Below are 15204 nucleotides of genomic sequence, written 5' to 3'. Positions count from 1 at the left end.
AGTTAAGAAAACAGAACAGTACAAGGAAAAATATACGTTATGGTTAGAACTTACCGTTGATAACGTGATTTCTCTTATGTCCACAGGTATCCACAGGATAACATTGGGATATTGTCGAGCGACAGCGAAAATGGCACCAACACGGTCACAAGCTTTCTGGCCTCCCAGAATACATTGGGGCCTCCACTATATAGTCCCGCCCACTGACTCAGTCAGATCAGTTCTTTTCACAGCGATTTTAGGCAGGAACATTAGGTAGAGACCTGTACAGGCGATAAGAACACACATGCACACCCTTCCATACAAGAAGGAAGAGGTTTTAGTGATTGTCTAGATCCTCAAATCAGATGCGTCAGGGTGGGATCCCTGTGGATACCTGTGGACATAAGAGAAATCACGTTATCAACGGTAAGTTCTTACCATAACGTATATTTCTCTGGCTGGGTCCACAGGATTATCCACAGGATAACATTGGGATTCCCAAAGCCATTTTAGTGGTGGGGACGCTCCTGATTGCACAGGAGGACCTTTAGCCCGAAGTTTGCGTCATGAAAGGCAAAAGTATCCAAGGCATAATGTCTGATGAATGTGTTTATGGAAGACCATGTGGCTGCCCTACATATCTGTTCTGCTGAAGCACCCTGCTGTGCTGCCCAAGAAGGACCTACCTTACGTGTAGAGTGTGCAGAGACATTAGCCGGAATAGGGAGATCTGCATGAGAATAAGCTTCAGATATTACCATACGGAGCCATCTCGCCAGCGTCTGTTTACTAGCAGGCCATCCTCTTCTATGGAATCCGTAGAGGATGAAGAGAGAATCTGTTTTCCTGATGGCACTAGTACGATCTATGTAGATTCTTAAAGCCCGGACCACGTCCAGCGACGCTTCTCCCGCAGATAGTCCCGATACCTGAAAAGCTGGGACTACAATCTCTTCATTCAGGTGAAACTTTGATACCACCTTTGGAAGATAACTAGATCTCGTTCTGAGAACTTTGTCTGGAAAAAAACTTAGGAAAGGAGACTTACATGATAATGCTCCTAAATCTGACACTCTTCTGGCTGACGCCATTGCCAGTAAAAAAAGAACTTTAACCGTTAACCACTTAAGATCTGCTCTCTCAAGTGGTTCAAACAGAGGACCCTGGAGAAATTTAAGAACTAAATTCAAATCCCAGGGAGCTGCAGGAGGAACAAATGGAGGTTGAATATGTACTACTCCTTGGAAAAACATATGTACATCCTGTAGGTCAGCAATCTTCTGCTGAAACCATACAGTCAACGCTGAAACTTGCACCCTCAAGGAAGCTACTTTCAACCCTTTATCCAATCCTGCCTGAAGGAAATCCAAAATCCTAGCTACTTTAAAAGATCTTGGATTGTAATTTTTTCCAGTACACCAGTGAATATAGGCTTGCCATATTCTATGATAAACACGAGCTGAAGAAGGCTTTCTTGCTCTAAGCATGGTTTGGATTACTTGTTTCGAAAATCCTTTAGCCTCTAAGATAGAGGTTTCAACAGCCACGCCGTCAAAGATAGGCGATCCAGATGACTGTGACAACAAGGACCCTGCATTAACAGATCTGGACGTTGAGGGAGCAGTATCGGTGCTTCCACGGACATTCTCAACAGATCTGTGTACCAATGCCTTCTTGGCCAAGCTGGAGCTATTAGAATGATTGCTCCTTTTGCCTGTTTCATCTTTCTCACTACTCTGGGTAACAGAGATATTGGAGGGAACAGATATGCCAGCTGAAACCTCCATTCTACTGACAGTGCGTCTACAAGGACCGCTCCAGGATCCTTTGTTCTTGATCCGTACCTCGGAACTTTGTTGTTTAGACGAGACGCCATAAGGTCTATCTCCGGTAGACCCCATCTGTTCACCAGTGTCTGAAACACTTCTGGGTGTAGTACCCATTCGGTTTCCTGAATGGTGTGCCAACTGAGAAAATCTGCTTCCCAATTTAGTACACCCGGGACAAATACTGCTGACAATGCTGGGAGATGGAGTTCTGCCCATTTTAGAATGGGAGTTACTTCCTCCATCAGACTCTTGCTGTGAGTTCCCCTGATGATTGAGGTATGCTACTGCCGTCGCATTGTCTGAGCGGATCTGGACTGGTCTTCCTTGTAGATTGTCCTTTGCCTGAACCAGAGCCAAGTAAATGGCTCTTATTTCTAACAGATTTATCGGCAGGCGACTTTCCCTTGCGGTCCATTTTCCCTGGAACCATAGGCTTCCGAGTACCGCCCCCCAGCCTTGCAGGCTGGCATCTGTTGTCAGGACTTGCCACTCTTATCCAAAAGGGTCTCCCCTTGTTTAAATGGTCTGTCTGTAGCCACCATGCTAGAGACCTTTTGTACATTTACTGGAATCTTTATCATCTGCTTCTTTATCGTTTGATGATTTCCGTTCCATTTGGTCAAAATGAGATGCTGCAACGGTCTGGAGTAGAATTGCGCATATTCCACCATGTCGAAGGTTGATACCATCAGACCCAACAGTCGCATTGCTGCATGGACTGACATTGTCTGGGCTTGCAACGCTTCCTGAGCCATGACCTGCACCTTGACTATTTTTTTCGCTGGTAAGAGAACTCTCTGTAGGTCTGAATCCAATATGGCTCCCAAATGAACCATCCGCTGTGACGGATTCAGGGACGACTTCTCCCAATTTATGAGCCACCCGTGTCTCTGTAAACAAACTATCGTCTGTTGGAGATGGCTCAACAGTAAATCTTGCGACTGTGCTAAGATTAACAGGTCGTCGAGGTATGGGAATATTCTTATCCCCTGCTTGCGCAGACAAGCTGCCATAACCACCATGATCTTGGTAAAAACCCTGGGTGCTGTACCTAGCCCGAAAGGCAGAGCTTGGAACTGGAAATGTTCCTGGAGGATGGCAAAACTGAGGTAACACTGATGTGACAGTGCTATAGGCACATGTAGGTAAGCATCCTGTACATCCAGAGATACCATGTAGTCTCCCGGTTCCATAGCCAACATTATGTAGCGTAACGTCTCCATGTGGAACTTCGGGATCCATATGTTTTTACTGGGTGCTGCCCAAGACTCATCCATCATTTCCGTCAACTCATCTGATGCTGGAAATTCAGCTTTCACTGATTTTGTTCGTTTGAATACAGGTGCTTTTGCTTTTAACGCTGTCTTGGCTGGCTCTTCCAGAGAAAGCACAGCCTTCACTGCATTAATAAGTTCAGCTACATCTTCTGAACTAAAGCTCTGCGACTGATCATCATACGGAGTTGAATCTATTGTTTCCGCATCATCATCCGATGTATCATCTTGTGTGTAGTCTGCCATAGAGACGTATCTGTCTTAGTCTTACCTGCCCCTTGGTTGCTTGTAGAGGCTACTGGAACCAAACCATAGGAGGGGAGCTGCATGTATGGGTTCATAGTGTAACCTAACCCTTGAGGTGGTGCTACCAGAGCTAACCTGTCCGCTATTGAAGACAGAGTCTTTGCGAACATATTCCATGGTGGCTCTACTGGAGGTTGAACTAACTCCTGTTTTTTACTTCGCTGAAAAGCGAAACAGTTTGCACACAAATCCTCATAAGTGACCAATTGATTCATATCAATTACCCCTGACTTACAAGATAAGCATGTTAGGGTTACAGGAGTGTTTGGTAAATTCTCCTCATCACTTTTGCCGCTCATAGACATGGTATTAACCTGCTACCGACTACACACTTTGTGACTGAAAAACACCCTATATGTCAGTATATAGAGGTGAGATCAATCTGACCACAGTGCACCTGATTTGAGGGTCAGAACAGGACTGACATTACACAGAAAAGTCAGCACACATACTAGCAGTCAGTCACATGTTAAAGCATTAGACATTGTCATATGAGAATACAACTTCCATAATAACTTAAACATAAGTAGGAAAATTGTACTTCTGTTTTAACTGGTTCTAATTTCAACATAACATGCAGAAAACACAGTAATATACAGGTCTCATATGCAATAGGTACTAAAAATTAACAATGCATACTAAAAAGTAGAAGGAATTTTTAGTACTGCATACCCTGCCTCCAGAGAGTGGGATACAGGGAGACTCACCACACTTCCATATCCAAGCAAATACGCTCGTAAGACGCTGAGTGGATTCAGATGCTACTGGTGTACACTGCCGCTCTTGGTAACTGATAACGGACACGGACGCTCACCAACGGACACGGATGCTGAGCGACTTCCACGTGTATGCAGACGCTAAAGGCCTGCGACTCGGTCTGGGCGGGTTTATATCCCGTGTACACAACCGCAGCGTCTAAGCTGCGACCGAGTACCCTCGTGGTAGCGTCTGAGCCGGAAGTGAGGTCATTCAGTTCATGAAACGAGAGACACGTGGGAACTGGCCATGAACTCAGAGGAGGGGCGGCCAGGAGAGCGTCTGAATCCCCCTGTTGACTCCCAGTATCGCGGCCTCCCCGGAGCGTAGCGCTGTCACACTCGAGATGTTCGGCGCATCAACACACTGTTTGTAGTCTCCACCAAATCAGTGTAGCTGTGTCCTGACCCCTCTAGTAAGAGGAAGTCCATAGACTCACCGTCTCCCCATGCTCCGGCCACAGCCTGGTTACGTCTGCTGGACCTGCTAGAACATCCGACACAGACGCCCGTCGAGACAGCACTGTACCGCGGAGGTAAGCGTTGTTGCAACCCGGTGGGGAGTTGTTGGAGCGACTCTTTCTAATATGCGTTTAAGACGCTGTTAAGAGAAGTCGCTCTAAAAAACATTATAGTAAGTCTATAAAAATAAAAGTAATGAAAACTTGAGGCTGCTTTCACAGCAGCCCTGTGACCATGCGGCTTCCTGCCGCACCAAGCAAAAAACTGATCTGACTGAGTCAGTGGGCGGGACTATATAGTGAAGGCCCCAATGCATCCTGGGAGGCCAGAAAGCTTGTGACCGTGTTGGTGCCATTTTCGCGGTCGCTCGACAATATCCCAATGTTATCCTGTGGATAATCCTGTGGACTCAGCCAGAGAAAAAATGTTTACACTTAAAAAGGTAAATGCATTTTGCACTTAAAACATGATAAACATTTACTTTAGTTATATTATCTGTTACCAATTGCTTACTAAAGAATCCTAAAGTGCTACAGATCTGTGTGTGTTAATATTGCTAAATGTCATCAATGTAAATTTATTAAACAAAAAAAAAAAAGAATCAGGATAAAAAGACTAATCTACTGATTCTCCACTAATAGATAAACAAGACCCCATCGTACACAGTGACAGGTTAGCACTGCTACTGGGTGTTGCACAAGCCGTGACTGCGGATATCGCAGACAGACACAGTCCATATCACACCAGCCACAGTAATAGATCCCAGTCGTGCTGATGGAAAACGTCAGACAGGCGGATTTCATTCATTTTGGCAAGTTTGACATAGAGACTATTGGCCAGAGATCGACCGGTGTGTATCTAGTTGGACGGGCAGATAACATTGAATCGCCTTATAAATGTGACTATTCTTAACTGTTGATATTTAATAACCTGTAGCCACAAAAAAAAAAAAAAAACATTGTAGCCATTTAACGTCCTTTGTGGGACATTAGAACACAGTTATCCCTCATGTTACCGGCTGCAAAACAGTATGGGGCACATCATGTATTAAGCCTGGAGAAGTGATAAAGAAGTGAAAAGAGCAAGTTGATAACGCACCAGCCTATATATATATGTGTGTGTGTGTGTGTGTGTGTGTGTGTGTGTGTGTGTGTGTGTGTGTGTGTGTGTGTGTGTGTGTGTGTGTGTGTATATATATATATATATATATATATATATATATATATATATATATATACACATACATATTCATACACACTTCTGTCGGCATGTACCTTAAAAGGGGACTGGCAGCCCAGCACAAGTTGAGGCAGTGCACGTCGGCAGATTTAACAGTAAGTTAATTACACATATTGTGTCTGTCCTAGCACGCTCAGTTCTAGTGATTACCCAACCCCCCCCCCCCCTTCTGCTTCATGAATGCAAGTTATCACATGCACCGTACAAACTGATTTTCTGCTCAGTAATCTACAGCAAACATTTGTTCTACATGTAGAGTTTTGATTGGTCTCTAACCTACATACAGACTTTACTTCTATCTTCGTTTATTAAATGCTATTTGCCGAACACCTAATTACTTTCCAATTAAACAGGCCAGTAATCCATAGTCCTGTGTTGTCACTCTCGCGTCAGAGAAAGTTATGAGACAGCAGTGATAGGAAGTTTGTGCAGTAAAAGGAACGCGGAGTGTCGGCTTTCTGTTTAGTCAGTGATAGGACAGCGATTGGATCAGTGGGTGGAAACAATGCTGATTGTGCTTTATACATGTGACAGCCAGACTAACAATACATGCTACATTGCATTGAGACATATTAGTATTTACATCTCGTTAGTTTTTCAGGAATAGGTTACAAAAATATCAGCAATGGCAATAGTCACATTTAAAAGGAAAATACACGGTTTATTTTTAAAATACACTCTTTTGCATACATACAGTATATACCGGTTATTTTATATAGCGCACACATATTCCGAAGAACTTTACAGAGAATATTTTGCCCATTCACATCAGTCCCTGCCCCAGTGGAGATTACAATCTATATTTCCTATCACATGTACACACACACACACACTTTCACGCTAGGGTTAATTTTATTGGGAGCCAATTAACCTACCAGTATATTTTTGGATTGTGGGGAGACGATACAAACTCCACACAGTTAGGGTCATGGTGGGAAACGAACCCATGACCACAGTGCTGTGAGGCAGTAATGCTAACCATTACACCATCCGTACTGCCTATGGCATTAATATTGGCACACAGCTGGTACCATGTATAATATGGGTAAAACAGAGCGCGGGGATATTGTTTTTCGATGGTGCACACAAGCCTAGCAATCGTATGACTGGCACAAACACAAATCCCTGTTACGCGCCCGTACCGCCGCTGCGTTAACCCATAGCTCCGGGAACTTATCCCTTACCTATGGGTTAACGCGCAATTTACGGCACAAGATAAAGTGTCTGTAATGTAAAGCCAGAGGATACTACCCTTTTCCTCGCACAGTAAATTACAGTAGATAATTGAATCCGGCCCATATACTTTTATATTTACTTTAAAATCAATTAAAACACTAAACTATAGCGGAGTCCTCACCAACCTATTCCCAAATCGCACCATACAGCCACTTTGGCGTGCCGCAGATGAATCAACTAACCCACGCCATGTATCCAACCGAAGAAGTGTATTTGCACGAGTACCCCAAACACTGCCGCTGGCTTGTAGGCAGCATTGGTGTGTGACTCGGATACTAACCAGGGAAAGACCCAGGGCTGATTTGAGGAAGCACACCATGCAACACGCCAAGCATCTTTGTGCTTCATCTGCCAACTCGAGTGCCAAAAAAATATAAAACCTAAGCACCCAGTAAGTGACTTTGGATGCTCCCTCAATGCGACACTGACGCTAAAGATAGAGATACGAATGTTGGAGACCCATTACCCACTTATGCCAATAATTGTCTTTTTTTTTTTTAAATATTTTTTTTCCTTTTTAGATCATGTTTGTATTGACTAGTATTTAAAAATTCCCAAACAAAACCAATTTTGATTACACAATGGAAAAAAAAATAAATTGAAAAAGGTCTAAAAATGGCAACATTTATACTTGATCATTTATCATTTATATTTTAAACTGTATTATTTTAATTCAGACAACAGCAGATGATGTAACTGTAACATGTACCCAAGCACAAAGAAAAGTAAGTACACGTGTTTTGGACAAAAAACAAACAAAACTTTTTCTTGTGGAAACTACTCAAATTTGTAGCATATAAGTTTCCTGTCTTTACCAATACACTATTTTTTCTTTATATTTCCTTTCTGTTACATACTTACATAATAAGGGAGGGGGGGGGGGGGGGGGAATTCAATTAGCTGCCGTAAATTACCATGGCTAATTGATCCCCCAATTATCCTCAAAAGCCGGCACTATCATCTAAATCCCCAATAACTGACCTATTTTAGCGATTGCGGCAGTGAAAACACATGGATCCGGGAAAGTATCCCCGATAACCGACACGTTTTCACGGCAATAAATGGGCTACAATTGAATTGCACGATAATGACCATCAGGCACAGCACAGGCCTACAATTGAATTCCCCCTAAGTGTTCAAAAGTGCCCATCTTGATTTTTATCGACCAATCAAACAAGTGTATATTAAAGTGTGAGTATCTAAGTGTGTACTAGGAGGACCTTAAGGTTAAGCAGAACCAGATGCAATCACGACCATTGATTACTCCTGGAATAATTACCAGCCATAAATGATGTGTAAGAGCTGGTGACAAAGATAAATATGACAAAAGGAAACAGATTATTAGTTTGTTATCAATCACTGGTTGATAATAACGTCACTGGATTAAACAGAAGGGGCAGAAGAACATTATCCCAGGCCGATTTACAGGTTCAAAAAGAACAAGTTTTAACCCACCCAACCCTTTTCCACTAGCTCAAAAAACACGGGTAAATGCACGGGGGCGCGCATTTACCAGTGTTTTTTGCTAGTGGAAAAGGGTCCCCCCGCAAAAACCCAGATCAAGTGACCCGTGAATCCTACCCGGGTAACTACCTGGGTAGGACACGGGAATGATCCGGGTAGGGTTGTAGTGTAAAAGGAAGCCGCTCCCGTTTACACTGTATGGAAGGGCGGCGCTGGGAGATCATGTGAGAGGTAACAGGTGTAGAGAGAGTTAGCTTTGATAGCTATTTGTTCAAACTGAAATCTAAATTGCAGTGTAAATATAAAGAAGTCCAGCATGTGTGGGCTACATGCAACAGCAGCCAGTATTTACATTGCATGTAAAAACGTGCAACATGGATGACCAAGGTGCAGCGTTTCTGGCTCTTACTTGCTCTCTTCCCCGCTAAAGCTGGCCGCCGTACACCTGGAGCCGTCCCACGACACCTCCCACCCCACGCCAGCTCCCCAGCATGCAATAGATCGTACAGTGCTTTTGCACCTTATGATCTATCGTACCTCTGCAACTGCCGGGATCAAGTGATCATATGTGCAGCACATATGATCAGTTGACGCAATGTGCGACCCAACGCATCACAATTGCACCCAAAACATGCAATATGTGCCTGCGATGGGTCTAACGACGCGTTGATATCGTGTATTCGTACACTATATCGACGTAGCGTAAGGCCAGCTTAAGAATCAGGCCCAATGACATCATCAGCTGACTTAACTGCTTGGGCCCCATGTGATCAGGATGAGCCCTACTTGTCAAGTTTGGTCACCATCAAAGTGGGCAGAGACGTGGCTGCTAACATGCAAAGCAAATCCATACAATGAACACAGGAGTGATCGCTTTGAGGCCAGATAACATGATAACATGCAATGTCCAAGAGCGATCCCGTCTCTCCAGCATTAAAGAAAAGCTTACTGGATTTTGCCACACAGAGCAGCTGTCACTCCTCTTGCCAAACCGCAATTGCACTTTCACCTCACATTGCTCACACTGTAACAAGTGCATCAGTCTAGTGTTCGCAAAACAAAAACAGCTCTGTATCACTATATGGAAATGATCCAGGTCATAAGACTGCATAACCTTTAAATGTCACTTAGAACCAATGAGTGGATTATACACAATTCGAGTCGAAGCACCCACAGCCGGCCTACTTACTAGTAAATGCGAGTTCTTGTCCGTATTTGCTGATTATCCATGCGTCTGCGCATGGAAGGCCATCCCGACCACTGTTTTAGCTGTAATTAGAATCTACACTTGCACTCAACCCATGCTGCTGCAAAATATCACTCTGCGCGAGAGCATGGAATATCGTCCTACTCGCCCACTATCTGGAACAGTTCCGTGTGACTGCATGGAAGCCGCCCAGATAAGCACTGTTTGCGGATAGCGTGGTCCGCCAATATACGTTGAATGGTCTGTCTGCTCTTTCAAAAGGGTGGACAAGAGGCACGTGCCACATCTACATGGATTTTTGCTGCCATCAAGTAGCTTCTGCCATCTAGTGTCTACTCCACTCATTTCTAACATAGTGGCATGTGCCCATTCCTCTCAAGACGTATCTAGCGGAAAAGTAAAACCGTGATTTTGTGGCATGTGCCTCTTTTCCAATGATCCCCTGAAATCTCTGACCACGCGTAGCCATACAAGTGTCCGTCCGCACCAATTGCCTCTTCTCCTGTAACTATTTTCGCCGCTGCCTATGACTCTGCTTCAGGGTCCACTCTGCACTTGCTGGTGCAAGGTACCTCCAACAAAGGCTTGCTCGCAACCAGATTACACCCATCCCCTCTGCAGCTCTTCATGTGGCTGTGATGCCCTCTTGCTTACGGTATCAGGACTCTGGGTCGACACCACTTAGACACCCATTGGTCAACAGTAAAGAGGTCGACGCTAGAAATAGGTAGACATGAAGAAGGTCGACATTCGTTGTTCACATTACTTTTATTTATTACTTTATTATACTTTACGATCCACATGGACTACGATTGGGAATAGTAACCTGTGCCAAACGCAGCGGCAGCAGAGCGAGCCACCTTGCCCGAAGCCCGTGCACTAATTGGGGTTCCTGGTCACTGTAGGAAGAAAACGACACCAAAAAAAACCATGAAAAACTCACGTTGACCTTTTTTCATGTCGACCTAATGGCTGTGTCAACCTATTTCTAGTGTCGACCTAGCCACTGTTGACCAATAGGTGTCGACCTAGACACTGTCAACCCTGAGTCCCATACTCTCTTAAGTGTAAGGTTACAGCTTTGGGATCCGCAAAGGTAACACTACAGTACTTTATATCTCATGGCTCAAACCAAGAATTGCAAGAAAGGAGAACTGCACAAAATCTGCACATAGACATTTCCAAAGACATTACATTAACACACAGATACGGACGGTCACATAACCCCATGAAAAGAGTGTTAAAAAAACAAACAGCATTAATATTGAAGGTTAGAAGTACAAATTATATACAAGAGTAAAACAAAGAGTTTCCTGGGAGCTTTTAGTATTCATCAGGGTCATATTGACTTCTTAAATGCGCCCTTCATTCTCTTACTAAGACAACCCAGCATAGAATGCAACACTCTTATTTCTGCTAAAATGCTATCAGGGACGTTATTTCCCAGCACACTGCCCGCCTCTAGTATGAGCACTTTAATCAGGTAACCAGACCATAAATAGGTGTAAAAGTATATAGAATGTAATGATTTGCAAAGTCCAACAGCACAGAAGCAGAAATAAGAATACACTTGAAAACACATACAGCATATACAACGCTAAAGCGGAAGCAAACTAAGGGTCCGATCCAGCACTGATCGTGGAAGTGCGGAAATAGCTATTCGGCGATTTCCACATTTCTGTGCATACGCAAGGACTTAAAACTGCGATCGTATGCAATCGCAGCGTAAGTCCCGTCCCGTGAGGTTGGGGTTTGCGGCATCTTGTGGGCATAGGAGCTAGGATGCGCAGGCAAGGGATTACCCTGAAGATGCAAACGTTTGGCTGTTTAGCGAAGTGCTCACATTTCAGCGGGGGGTGGAAGACCCGGCCTGCGGAGCGGCCTTGCCCTGTGCTGGGTGGCCCCCCCACATGATAGAGAAATGAGTTCTACTTTCAACTCATGCTGAATTAGGCCTAAAGGTTTAAAAAACTAAATTGTGTTAAGTGTGTGCAGCTGACTTCAGCCACCTTGGGGCAGATGTATTAACCTGGAGAAGGCATAAGGAAGTGATAAACCAATGAAATGTGCAAGGTGATAAACACACCAGCCAATCAGCTCCAGTATGCAAATCGACAGTTAGGAGCTGATTGGCTGGTTTGTTTATCACCTTGCACTTATCACTGGTTTATCACTTCCTTATGCCTTCTCCAGGTTAATATATCTGCCCCCTTATCCTTAAAAACATCTGACATCCGTTCATTTACTTTAAACTGTGTGGGATCCAAGCTCCAGAGGAGGACCCTCCATCTGAATAGCAGTGAGGGGCTCGGGGCAGGACAAAACACAGCATGGGGCAGGACAGGGGGCCTAAGGTGACAGGTTCAGTGTGTGTGTGTGTGTGTGTGTGTGTGTGTGTGTGTGTGTGTGTGTGTGTGTGTGTGTGTGTGTGTGTGTGTGTGTGTGTGTACACAGGGTGTTTCCAAAAAAGAAAAAGGTAACTGAAACTTGTATGTGTATCTTATGAATCTTGTGTGTTATAGTAGACATTGAGTGACAGCTGGTATGCCACAGTAACCATCCAGGAACGTGCATATTGTATGGAACATTATCGCCGAAGTTATGGGACAGGACGGAATGGCGGGACATCCCTGGGCATCCGTAACAACTGGGTACCAGGGCAACTTGTGAGACTTGCACCATCAAACAAAACTATCCTAACTTGGGTGAAAATGTTCCGGCAAACAGGGTCCAAGGCTAGTCATAATAAAAGGATGTTCCGGCACCACGAGCGGAAAAAAAGTTGTTTTTTTGACAGACAGACAGAGAGAGTGTGTGTGAGAGTGTGTGGGGGGTATTATTATTATTATATTGCACAGATAGAGACACATGTACCATGTGGTTTCTGATAAAGCTTTTTTACAGCTGTTAATGTTCCACATTAAGTGCTTCTGACTAGTGAGCGCTATATACATAAGTGTTAATAAGTAATCTGATTTGTCAGATCCTTATCCAAGATTTAACCATACACAAGTGCCAAATAGAAGTACAAGAGCGGGCTATTATTATTAAACTGTACTGTACGGAGCATAAATAAAACAATGTTCTAGGCAAAAACAAACTTTAAAAAATTATATTGTATCTATAGACTATAATTGTGTATTATTATTTTTTTTACCCATTACATCAACTTTTTTCTGCTCTGTACTGTACAGTGTAATAATATAAATAGATCACCCTAGTACTACTTACAAATGCACAAATTAAAGATTTTGCAATATTGCTGGACAAATCCCAGCCCATTACTGACAACCTTCGTAACAATAACAACCAGAGTAACAAATACACTGCTGTCCAGTCAAGAGGGCTCAGAAATCCTAAATATCAATAATAATAATAATTAATGTTACAAAAAGACAAATATATATCAGAGACAAATGACGCAGAAGTGCTATATATGGGAGAGCAGCAGCAAGCCTAATGAGCAGACACATGCTGCCCCCCCAGGAGCCACTGATTCAGCTCTTTGTCTGTTGTGCTTTAATGGCCAGAACTTTGAGAGGTGACCATGCAGCCTGCAGCCACAGAGCCCAGGCTGCCAGCCAGCAATCAGTGCCCACTTACCAGGGTGTACTTGTGGTGGGCTGCCTGCTGCTTCTTGGACTTCCTGCCATACCAGAGCCGAGACATCTCCCTCCCAGTGACCTGGGCTCAGTTACTGACATGGGAGCGGTGGCTGCTCATCTTCTCTGCCTTCCATCAGCACACACACAGTGCCCTGCAGGGACAACCTAACCTCACAGCCAGCATGCAAATAACGGCCAGGGCAGGCAGCCTGTGAGAGGCGTGCCTGTGTCCGGGTGGGCTGGGCTAGCAGGGTAGTTTGGTTGCAGCGTGGATGACTCAGTGAAAAGAGAATGTTACTTAAAGATACAATGTATCAGTGGTGGCTGTCAGTGTAGTATTACAGGGGGACTGGCTGGCAACTGGGATTCTCAGTGTAGTATTACAGGGGGACTGCCTGGCTACTGGGATTCTCAGTTTAGTATTACAGGGGGGGTGGGGGGGGGGGAACTGGCAGGCTACTGGGATTCTCAGTGTAGTATTACAGGGGGACTGGCTGACTACTGGGATTCTCAGGGGCAGATGTATTAAGCCTGGAGAAGTGATAAACCAGTGATAAGTGACAGGTGATAACGCACCAGCCAGTCAGCTCCTAACTGTCAATTTACATATTGGAGCTGATTGGCTGGTGCGTTATCACCTTGTACTTATCACAGCTTTATCACTTCTCCAGGCTTAATTTATCTGCCTGTCAGTGTAGTATTACAGGGGGACTGGCTACTGGGATTCTCAGTATTGTATTACAGGGGGAGGGGGAGGAAGGAGATGGATGGCTGGCTGGCTACTGGGATTCTCAGTGTAGTATTACAGTGGGACTGGCAGGCTACTGGGATTCTCAGTGTAGTATTACAGTGGGACTGGCAGGCTACTGGGATTCTCAGTGTAGTACGTATTACAGGGGGACTGGCTGGCTACTGGGATTCTCAGTGTAGTATTACAGGGGGACTGGCAGGCTACTGAGTACATGGAGGGGGGCTGGCTACTGGGATTCTCAGTGTAGTATTACATGGGGGGGGGGGGGGGGGGCTGACTACTGGGATTCTCAGTGTAGGATTACAGGGGGCCTGGCTGGCAGCTGGGTTTCCAAGTGTAGTATTACAGGGGGCCTGGCTGGCTACTGGGATTCTCAGTGTAATATTACAGGGGGCCTGGCTGTTAGCTGGGATTCTCAGTGTAGTATTACAGGGTGCATGGCTGGCTAGTGGGATACTCAGTGTATTATTACAGGGGGCCTGGCTGGCAGCTGGGATTCTCAGTGTAATATTACAGGGGGCCTGGCTGGCAGCTGGGATTCTCAGTGTAGTATTACAGGGGGACTGGCTGGCTACTGGGATTCTCAGTGTAATATTACAGGGGGCCTGGCTGTTAGCTGGGATTCTCAATGTAGTATTACAGGGGGCCTGGCTGGCTAGTAGGATACTCAGTGTAGTATTACAGAGGGCCTGGTTGGTAGCTGGGATTAATGTCTGCTTAACCACAAGGTGATGGCAGAGGCTCACTTTCACTGTCAAAACTATTTTACTGCATTTTCCCTGGACAATTAGTGTTGGAAGCAGAAGGGTTAATGAGGAGTGGTATGCTCACCTTGAGTTACTAAGGCAGGAACATGCTGCGATAAATGCACTGGGGAGCTGTAAATAGCCTCTGTAGCCTGCATGTGAAAGGCTGGAAATATGCCTTTCCGATTAGCAAATAGACTGCAACTCACAGGCACTTGGCTAAATCAGATTACATGGCTATTCCCACACTAATCAGGGAGGGCAGCCACCCCTTACATACTACAATGTTGCTCCTGTCTAGAGAGTAATTCCGTAATTTGCTGAGCAAATGTAGTTTCAGCAATTGTG

The 15204-nt window shown here is 44.7% G+C and overlaps 1 protein-coding gene across 7 annotated transcripts in view; it reads right to left on the bottom strand.

Moving 5' to 3' along the window:
* The window catches only part of OXR1 (oxidation resistance 1), an 864461-nt gene that overhangs the window by 67858 nt on the left and 781399 nt on the right, over nt 1-15204 (bottom strand). Inside the window, exon 1 of one of the 7 annotated variants that reach the window (XM_063924316.1) lies at nt 13358-13560. The exons of the other annotated variants lie outside the window; for them this stretch is intronic. Coding sequence (XP_063780386.1) covers nt 13358-13423 — 66 coding nt within the window. The 5' untranslated portion in view covers nt 13424-13560. Of the gene's footprint in view, nt 1-13357; nt 13561-15204 lie in introns of those variants that run through there. 7 annotated transcript variants of the gene reach the window in all.

This window comes from Pseudophryne corroboree, chromosome 5, assembly GCF_028390025.1.
Source record: "Pseudophryne corroboree isolate aPseCor3 chromosome 5, aPseCor3.hap2, whole genome shotgun sequence".
Classification (NCBI taxonomy): domain Eukaryota; kingdom Metazoa; phylum Chordata; class Amphibia; order Anura; family Myobatrachidae; genus Pseudophryne; species Pseudophryne corroboree.
Note: the sequence above shows the minus strand (reverse complement) of the source record. Positions and strands in the feature narration are given on the sequence as shown.